Source organism: Phyllostomus discolor, chromosome 10 (assembly GCF_004126475.2).
Source record: "Phyllostomus discolor isolate MPI-MPIP mPhyDis1 chromosome 10, mPhyDis1.pri.v3, whole genome shotgun sequence".
Lineage (NCBI taxonomy): Eukaryota > Metazoa > Chordata > Mammalia > Chiroptera > Phyllostomidae > Phyllostomus > Phyllostomus discolor.
In genome coordinates, this window is record NC_040912.2 from 9,287,321 (window position 1) to 9,297,573 (window position 10,253).

General features: G+C 56.5%; 1 protein-coding gene across 2 annotated transcripts in view; it reads right to left on the reverse strand.

Annotated features, from left to right (window-relative positions):
- The window catches only part of MINDY4 (MINDY lysine 48 deubiquitinase 4), a 97,290-nt gene extending 87,315 nt beyond the window's left edge, over positions 1–9,975 (reverse strand). The window contains exons 1-3 of one of the 2 annotated variants that reach the window (XM_028525941.2): positions 9,812–9,974; positions 5,637–5,756; positions 1,972–2,207 (exon numbers count right to left, since the gene is read on the reverse strand). In XM_028525941.2, coding sequence (XP_028381742.1) covers positions 1,972–2,207; positions 5,637–5,756; positions 9,812–9,874 — 419 coding nt within the window. In that variant the 5' untranslated portion in view covers positions 9,875–9,974. Of the gene's footprint in view, positions 1–1,971; positions 2,208–5,636; positions 5,757–9,811 lie in introns of both variants that reach the window. The other variant, XM_036010444.1, reaches the window with a different exon arrangement.
- Between the last annotated feature and the right edge of the window lie 278 nt (positions 9,976–10,253).

Genomic DNA, 10,253 nt, shown 5'->3' on the forward strand with positions numbered 1-10,253 from the left:
GAACTCGGGCGCGTCAAAGACCGTACTGCAGTGTTTTATCATTTCAGAAATATTTCATTTCCCAGCCAGGCAGTGAGTGTCTGTGAAGGAAGAAGCATCTTCCTTATTCCACCCTCGTTAACTTGCACATCATTATCTTAAGCCTGGAGTTAACGTTTTAATGGTCATTGCCTTCTGGCATCTTGACGCCGGCATCCCCAGCGCTGGCTCCCCTAGGAAAGAGAAACGCGTTTGGACAGGCTAGGGGAACACGCCCGTCCCCAGGAGGTGAGGCTCCCTCTCAGAGGCCTCATGCGGAGTGTTAGGGTGGTAATGTAATAGGATGGTTTTCCAAATAACTGAGGTTCAATCAAGAATACCAATTTATTTTCTTCCTAGGAGGTCCTAGGGCCTTATTTTTCAGATTTTTTTCCATTTCTCCACTGTTTTGTCGCCTTTAAAAAAATGCTAACACGCCCTGGATGGTGTGGCTCAGTGGACTGAGTGATGGCCTCCAAACCAAAAAGTCACAAGTTCGATTCCTAGTCAGGGCACATGCCTGGGTTGCAGGCCAGGCCCCTAGTTGGGGAATGCAAGAATCTGATGTTTCTCTCCCTCTCGGCGTCCCTTCCTCTCTCTAGAAATAAACACATAAAATATTTAAAACTAAATAAATAAATGCTAACAAAACAAGCCCCTGAACCTTATAAATCACGAAATTTAAAATGGAGATCACATGGAAGGTTATTAGCAGGAAGGGGGAGGGCAAAGAATGGAGGAAAAGGTACAGGGAACAAGAAGCATAAATGGCAGCTACAAAATAGACAGGGGGAGGTTAAGGAAAGCATGGGAAATGGAGAAGCCAAAGAACTTATATGTGCGAGCCACGGACATGAACTAAAGTGGGGGAATGCTGGTGGGAAGTGGGGTGCAGAGCAGAGGCGGACAAAGGGGAGAAAAAAATGGGACAACTGTAACAGCATCGTCAATAAAATACACTTAAAAAAATTAAACACTTGAAGTCATCGGCATCCCCATCACACAGTGGCCCGTCCCCACGGCCTCCGGAGGAGGGCACCTGGGCTCCGCCTCGGGGGTTCTGCAAGCGCAGAGTGTGGAGGCCTGGACGACGGCCCCACAGAGATGTCCACATCCCGACCCCCAGAAGCTTCTGTGGAGAAGGGACCTTGCAAGTGTGATCAGCTACAGACCGTGAGGTGGGGGTTATGCCAGACTACCTGGGGGGTCCCAGTGGAACCAGAGGGTCCTTACGAGAAGGAGACAGGAGGATCAGAGTCAGCAGTGGGTGAGAGGGGAGCCATGTGCCCGAAAGACAGAGGAAATGGCCACAAGCCAAGCGGTGTAGGGGGCGGCCACCACCAGCTGAAAAAGGGAGAGGAAACAGGCTCTCCCCTCGAAATCTCTAGAGGGCACAAGCCCAGCTGACCCCTTGCCATTAATCCGGTGAGACCGGTTCTGGACTTCGGACCTCCAGAACTGCAAGGTAACAAATTTGGGTTGATCAAAGAGACCACAGCGGTTACATCTTGTGTATCAACTAGGCTATGGGGCCCGGCTGTTTGGTCAAGCACTACCCTACACATTGCCCTACAGGTGTGTTTTAGACGTGATGAGGATCTCTGGTCAGGCGACATAAAGCAGCTCGCCCCCGACAACACGGGTGAGCCCCACGCCATCAGCTGATGGCCCGGAGAGCTAAAGCTGAGGCCTCCCAGTGCAGACGGGACTCTGCCCCAGGCTGTGGGTTGAGCTGCCAGCCTTCCAGGCCGCCCCCCGGTTTCTGACCCGCCAGCCCCCACAGTTGCAGGGGCCAAAAATAAATCTCTTTACACACGCACACACACACACATCCTCCTGGTTCCTATCGGTTCCGTTTCTCTGGAGAACGCTGACTGTCACAGCCCCCGAGTTCGCAGTGATTTGCTACAGCAGCAGCGGGAAACTAACCCACGGTGTAAACAGGAAAGGCACCTGGCTTTGCTCGCCTCCGACAGGGACGTTCTCCACGCCGCATCCTCGTCTGCGAGGTCGTATATATTCACCAGCGTGGCCTCGGAGCATCTGGGCGGTGGTCTGTTGCCCTTCTTTGGGAGGGAGAGCGCAGGCATCGGCGCTTCCTGAGTGAAATTGTTAGCAGCGTTTTCAAAGTGATCCAGAAAATATCTGGTAATGAGTTCGAGGTTTGTCTTTAGAGGATTTTCCTTTCCCTATCAGTGGAAGAAAAAGTATTAATTGCACGTGCAGCTTCTCAGGAAGGGCGATAAAGACGGCTATGCTAAGTCTTTCACGTAAGATTGTCAACTTCTCGGTCACACGTTCTTTGAGGAGACGGCCACCGACTGCCGACCGAGCGTGAGGGGCCGGGGTCCGACAGAGACAAGGACAAAAGTCTCCACCCCAAGAGAACGAGCCTCCCGTGCGTAAGCCAGGCAGGTCAAGTGCAGTTCGGATCCCCTTGTGCTTTTTTCTCCCAGGAGTAACTCTGTGACATATATACCCTTTCACTTAACAAATGACGCCTTTAGGGATTGCTGACTCCGAAGTCTGTAAGTATCTGGGGCCCGAATGTCCCCTCAGTCGGTGCATCCTGCACCTGACCTTGGACGCGGGGACTTCAGGAACAGTGCGTCAGCAGGTTACGGCAAAGAACACAGAAGGGTCCCGGTCAGGGCTGACTTGGTTCACACCCCAGACTTAAGAAAATAAAAAGACTCAATGAAACACTTCGGCAGTCGGTGTTAGAAATGCATAAAATCAGCACTCCCCGACCCTGACTGCTCCAAATGTTACCTTAGCAGAATTTTTAAATACACATCCCCAAACCCCGCCAAGTCTCACAAAGCCAAAACCACAAAGATTAGAGCCTGATTTCTTTTCAAATTCCCCTAAGAAATATGGACAGACACAGGTGTCCATGCAGTGGCCCCCAGGCTGGCCTCTGGGGCCAGGCCACGGAGCCTGTCAGGGCCCACGCGGCTTGCCCAGAACCGCCAGGCCCCTGGGAAGTGCAGCCAGACACGGGCATTTAGGGTCTGCAATCAGAGCAGCGAAGCCCCAAACAGAAAGCCCGGCCTGGGGGAGCCAGGTATGGGGGAGTTAGGTATGGGGGAGCCCGGCCTAGGGGAGCCTGGCTTGGGGGCACCCAGGGGTGGGGGAGCCCTTGGGCACATCCAGTCCTTCCCCTTCCTATTGCCCTGACCTACACGGCAGAACTCTGGGGCCACAACCCAATCTAGAAAATGTGTTTCGAATGAAGTTAAAGACAACTAAGCACTACTAGAGCCATATCAAGGAAAAAAACAAACAAACTTTTTGGCCAACCCGATATCCAGGCATTTCCTATCATATACTTAATAGGAAAAGACAAGTTACTGGAATTAACACGAAATTTAAGGGCTTCCCTAGAATCACACCAGCTCTGTATGAATGCCAAAGTCATTGTGCAGTAAATAGATTAGTAAGTATTTTTTCTGTAAAATATAAGTTCCAAGTCATTGTATAATAGCAAATAACTACTGTATAAATCAAATAATCAGGGTACTTATCAAGACCTAATGAAAATATCTTACGTATCCTGAAATAGTAGTTACCTTAGGGAGATTATATTATAGCAAAAAAATTCAAGTAACTTGAATGGGAAAGATACTTCTAGAAAATTAGGTAAAGTTGCATTTACGTTAAACGCCCACTGCACCGGAAAGGTTCATTGAGTTTTCCGGTGAACCGTCTCCCTCCCTGTGGGGAAATCTTTCTGAAATGTACAGTCCACTCTCCTGCCTCAAAATGCAGCAGATGGAGGATTTCCGGGTCTCCGCTGCCTGGGTCAGTGGGCGCCTCTCCACCACAGGGGGTCCCCGACCTCCAGGCCTCAGTCCCGGGTCGCACAGCAGGAGGTGAGCTTGAAGGTAATGCGCTGGCCTCATCCCAAAACCACTGCGCCCCCCTCCCCCGTCCGTGGAAAACTGTCTTCCACAAACCCGCCCCTGGCACCAAGAAGGTTGGGGACCGCCGCAGTCTACAGGACTTCAGCTGCCTGCATACGGGAGACGGAAGGGCTGCGTGTCACCCCAGGCCCCAGGGGATGTCACCTGGCTGCCACTGCCCTTTCTCTGCCCAGGGGGGCACGAGGTCTTCCTTGGGGCCTCCTGAACGCCCCTGTAAGTTGATGCCGGTTGGCTGAGGTTCATAGGTGTGCTTGGAAACCCTTCACCTTACAGAGGAGACCTGCACGAGTTTCTCCCTGGGCTAGCAGGATACACACACGGGTGGCTCCCAAGCTATTCTGAGGCTCCCCCAGGTGTCTCGGAAACAGCCTCCCAGGGCTGGGGTGCCCCACCCCACACCAACCCAATCTGCTACTGTTTCACTGGAGAAGAGAGTTACAATTAAAGGAAGCTTGAGCACCACTACCAGCACAGGAGGAACCGGAAGGCCAGGCTGCAGCCTCACTCCCTCTGTGTAACTGACGGTGTGGCCTTGGCCAGCCCCCTCTCCCTGGTTCGGGGCTCCCTGGCAGCGCCCGTGGTCTACCAGTGGCCTCAGAGCTGCTCAGCTCCGCCCTGGAGGGCTGCCCCGAAGGCCAGGGAGGCAGGACCCCCTCACCTCCACCTCAAACAGGATTGGCCTCCGGTCCTTGTTTTCCATACTGAACTTCAGCAGGAGATATTTTATTGCTTTTTTTTTAAAACTGTAATAAATGCTAAACAATACGGTCGTTAGATTCTTTCCAACGCGGACACTGTGCCCTAACCCATGCTGGAGAGCCATTCTCAAAGCCAACCAGAGATTCTGTCTTCACAGCAGAAAGCGCAGTTGGATCCGAATGGCAGCTTCATCTCCCGCACACTCGGTCTGTCCGTCCGTCCGTCCGTCCGTCCATCACATGACCCAGAAATGCATGCTGACTATTCACCACGTCACCGGCACCACGGCGAGCACAGGGACACGACAGGGAACCTAGCCGATGCCATCTCCGGGCTCCCGCTGCGGTCGCGGCCGCAGGGCAGGCGGACACTGACTACGCATCCACACAGATACCCTGTTACACTCTTGGCGGGCCCGAGGGAAGAGAACCACAGGGTGCCGTGAACGCCGGTGATGCGGCGGGGGCGCTGAGGCTGGGGGGCCGGGGAAGCCTCTCCCACCCCCACCCACTCTCAACCCCAACGCCCCTGGGGGAGCTGAGCCCAAGCTTCGCTTCTGCCTGGACTGAAGAGTGAGATACCACTTAGAGCTGAAGGAGGAAACTCTTAGGCGGACAGGGAATGGAAAATTCTAGTGTAACCGTACACTATATTCTTAAAAGGAAAGTCTGGCTAAAATTAGCCTCGGCGGGGAGGAGGGAGCACAGGGAACAACTGTTACACATTCGGGTTCAACGTGAGCCTCCTAGCTGGGCACACGCAGCAGGCCCCTGGGGCGGCCCCGGGGGGGCCTGGCTGAGGCGGGAAAGGTGACTCACGCTTGGGACTCGTCAGCGCTCACGGATGTTTCTCCCTGACCGCAGGTGCGGCCCTCCCCCCGCCCCCCGGGCCCCCTCCTGCTCCCCGTCTCTGAGGGCTTGGCAGGGCCCCTGCGTGCGCAGACGTGGCCAACCCCGGTTCCAGAACACCACATCGCACGCTAACAGCACACACCTTGTTCTCCTTGTAGAGAAACTCCAGATGCAAGACCTTGCGGAGGTTGTTCCGGCTGTTGATGCTGAGGTCAGTGCGCGGGCGCTCCTGGTCCATGGTCACGCTCGTCCTCTTCAAGCCCTGAGGGGAGAAACCCGAACCACTGTGTACCGTGTTTAAATCAAAACCCTCCATCTCTCCCCGACCAGGGAACAAACAACAGCAACAGACCGCTGGGGTGGATGAGGGCCACTCTCACCCCGCTGGCTTCCCAGGGAGGTTGCAGAGGCCAAACACCGGCTGGAGAATGTATTGTTATGTAACCTTCACACTTGACATCATCTTCCTAATTAATATTCTGGATCTGACGACGGCCGCGTGGGCTGAGCACAGTAAGCTGGCCTTGCCAGACCATTTCACAGAAAAGGAAAGGGAACTGCGGCTAACTGACTCGCCAAGTGCGGCTCAGGAGCCCTGGGTCTGGCCCTCGTGTGGGGGCTGCAGAATGCAGGAAGCTTTAAAAGCAACCAAAAGGAGAAACATATACATGAGGCCAATATCCATCCCTCTCTTGTCTCAGATGCGGAGCCAGGGCTGACTCACCCAAGGCCACACGGCGGAACCATCGGCGGGCCTTCTGACGGGCACAGCCTGTGTGCGTCAGGACGCTGGGACCCGGCCCACAGCAGGCCGCCCTCCGTCATCCAGACGTGACCCCCCCCACACCCCCCTGCAGGCCCAGCTGAGACACACCCTGGCAGTGGGAAGTGCCGTTCCCCCAGAGCCCGGCTTCTTCCTTTGAAAACTAACCGCAGCCGCCCTGGCTGCCCGCCGCGCCAGGCCACGCTGATCCTCAGATGGTGGTGGAGGACGGGGCCCAGATGCCTGGCAAACAGCTCCCCCTGGCACCACGAGAGCCCTTTGCTCTGGAAGGACCCAGGCCTCCCTGCCAGACGGGCCCCGACATCCCCCTGGCCTCTATGTTCAAAGCTTGGCAGCGGGGGCTCTCGCTGCTGGGAAAACAAAACAAAACCTGCTGTCGGCCACGCACGGAGGTGAGAACTGGTGAAACAAGAGGTAGGAGCACAGGCTTGAACCAAAGAGAATAAAAAGAAAGCCTTGGGCGGGGGCGGGGAGCGGGGACAGAAGGAAAAGGTTGCGTGGGTTGGGAACAGGTAGGGACGTTCCTGAGAGCACTGGGGACAGTCACTGGGGAGCAGAGGTGAGGCTGGAGAGTGGGCACAAGCATTTCATCTGGGCTCGACCACGGCCCTCGCACCCCTCTGCATTCGGGGGGGACCTCCACAGTGAGGGTCCTCCCCCGCTGGGTGACTGCAGGCAGAGAGCTAGGATCAGCAGGTCTCAGAGCCTCTACCAAACTCTCCGGGATCGGGGTGTTTGCTGGCCCCTGAAAATCACTGGGCAGGGGACACGAACGCCCTCAGGGATCAGCCAGTCCTCCTCGGCCCTGCCCGGGGCCCACTTAACCTTCATTCACTTAACACACGTCTGCAGTGCACCTACTATGTGCCAGGCTGTTCTAGAGGCAGGAGATACAGAGGGAAAAAGGCGGAGTCCCCCATGTCCCAAGAGACTGACATCTGCTGAGGAAGCAGGCCATACACGAGGCGTAAGCTTACAGCGCGGCGGCTACTAAGACGCACGACTGTGGAGACGGACAGCGGGAGCAGAGATGACGGTGCAGGGCACAGTTTTAGACAGTCAGCTACTTATTGAGCATCACCCTCGCGCTCACTCCGGTCTTCTAGTTTCCCGTCCGTGACATGAAGGGAACGGGCCACTGGCCCACGAGGTCAGCTGCCGGGGGCAGAGTGAACAGAGCACAGGCCTGGCCCTCCCGGGGGTCACAGTACACAGGGCTGAGGGGCTGTGACACGGTGGCAGGAGACAGGAGCGAGGCTCAAGAACAGTTCATGTCGGACTTCTGAGGGGGGGGGCTGAGCTGGAAACGAGGATGGTGGGGTACTTGGAACTGACCCTAAGGAAAGGGCAGTGCCGGCAATGACACGCCTAAGGCAGAGTCATGGGGAATGGTGGCGGGGTAGGACGGGACGAGTCACTGCAGCAGAGGGGCCAGGGACCTGGGAGGCCGGGGCACCAGGAGAATCACCCCGGCGGATCCTGACATCGCTAGGAGGCTGTCACGACTCTCCCTGAGAGGAGGTCACACTGGGTGAGTTCACAGAGGCCAGTGTAGCTGGGTACGACACGGGGTCAGGGCGTGGGATCCGAGGGGGCGTGGGGAGCCAGGTCATAGCCAGCCTTGAAGGCCCCGGAGAGACCTTCCCTGGGAATTCGCTCCAGTTGGAACAGGAAGCTCAGGGAGGGTCTGGAGCAAAGGAAGGTGACGTGGTCTGCCCCGCTCACCCTGCGCACGTTTCTTCGCCTCCTAACTCTCGTGATAATCTTACCGGACCGTCCCGAGGATCTGAGAGAGCAAACAGGCACCTAGAAGGGACCTCGAACCACGATGGGGACTCTCGTGATTATAACTGCCGGGCCCGCCTTGTGCTAGGCCCCACGGGGAGTTTGTGGTCTCTGCCTCGGGCAGAAGACAGTGAGAAAAGCCGTCAACCTGGGCTGCAGTCCCTGCTCTCAGTGACTTTGGGGGAGACTGTGGGCAGCCCCTTTCCTCTCTCAGGGCCTTAACATACCCAAATGAAAAATGGGGTGGCGAAGAAGCCAGGTAAACCAGACGACTGCCAGGGTTCAGGGGTTGGCTCTGGGGCAGGGGAGAAAGGCAGGCGTATAAACTGTAACATGCGCATCGGTGAGCAAACCAGACAAGACAAGCCCGTCATTCCAATGAGCGCTAACCCGAGGAGACCTCTGGGAGGACGCAGGACTTGGGTGGGACAGGGAAGAGCACGAGGAAGACGGCAGAAGCGAGCCTGGGATGGGGAGCCGAGGTCAGGGGAGCCTTGGTGTCAGGTGAGGGCCCTGGACTCTGTCTGGACTCAAAAACGAAAAGGCACAAGGAAAGCTCTGGGAGTCCTGATTGGTGACCAGACTTTTAAAAAGTGACAGCAGTGGCCAGCCTCTCGGGGTGTGTCACTGATAATCCGACATCGTGCTGGGGCTGGGTGATGAAAAGTCAAGTACCCATGAAAATAAAGCAGATGCAATGAAGCCACATGCCTTTAAAAAGTGTTTTAATAAACATACATGTTTAAAAAGCAAACGGACTTTCAGAACAGGTGCACCTCAGAGATGGGGAGAAGACAATGTTGAATACCTACTATGTGCACCATACAATGCTGAGGGGCTGCCCATATACCATTATTAATCCTCAGTATAAATCTGCCACGGGAAAGTCTTCTCATTCCTGTGTCGCAGGCAAGGAAATGAAGGCAGTGAGTAGCACACCCAAGCTCACGCTGCTAGCTAGTGGCCGACATTTGAACTGCCCTGACTCCAAGCCCTTCCCCTTCCTCCATTCAAAACATTGTTTACTGTGTGTGTGTGTGTGTGTGTTAATCCCAGACAAGTGCCCATCACCCCACCTTCCAGGACACCACGAGGACCCAAGACACAGGGCAGGTGGCCAGCCTTCAGCCACTGTGCAGGAGTAACGGGGGGCGTCCCTAGGCTCTCCTTCGCCGTCACCCCCAGCCACCTCTCTCCTGGGGTGCCCTCACCTCCACTGACAGGGCAGAGGAGAGCCAAGGACCTCCCCAACCTTCGATCACTCCAAAAGCTCTCCTGGGACAAGACAACAGAACTTAAAAACAAAACCCACTGCAACGACTGAGCTGACGAAGAACGTGACTGGCGGGTCTGACTGTCAAGAACTTTTCTAGACCTTCGGCCTCCCTTTTGGGGGCCGTTCTTCCTGGCGGCACAGAGTCTCGGGCTGGGCTGGTCAGGGAGAAGGCGCTGGACCCTCGTCCCTGGGCAGCATCCGGCCAACTCCGGGACGAGAGGGGACAAGCCTCGGGAGGGCTGCTACGCTGCGGCCCTGCTTGCGGGAAGTGCGCGGGGCCAGAAAGCCGGTCCTGGGAATTGTAGCTCCCCCACCCCAGCCCAGGAAAGTGGAGCTGCTGTCGGGCACCCCTCGGGCAGGCAGCGGACAGGGGAAGGTCTCCCTCCCCGAAGGGGCAGAGGTTGCAGGGAAGTCCCCAGGGTGCCCCCAAATTAGAGCAACTGCCCCGCGCTGCGGAGGGATCGCCACGTACCTTTCTGCTGAGGAACTCCCTCACAAGGGAGGCGGCCACCTCCTCCACGAAGAGGCTGTCCATGCTGTCTGCCCTGCCCACGAGGTCACGGCAGCCCCAGACCCCGGGGCCGGTTGGCCAGTATGGCCGCGTTGCCGTGGCGACGTGTTCTCGGCACCGAGGCTCCGCCCCTTCCCCCCGGCTGGGCGCCTGGCGGGCGGGAAGGGGCGGGGCCTCCTCTCCAAGGAGGCAGAAGCCCTGGGCAGCCCAGCAGGCTCTCGGGGGCTCTGGCTTGAGTCCTGGCTCAGACCCTGTCCGTCTGGGTGGCCTAAAACGAGTCACCGCTCCAATTTGAGTCTCCATTTCCGAAGACGGGCAATGGGGAAGTGCCTGCCTCCTCGATTCTGGGAGAGAAAACCCACAGGCAGGTGGCCCCAGAGGTCTACCGGCAGCACCAGAGCTG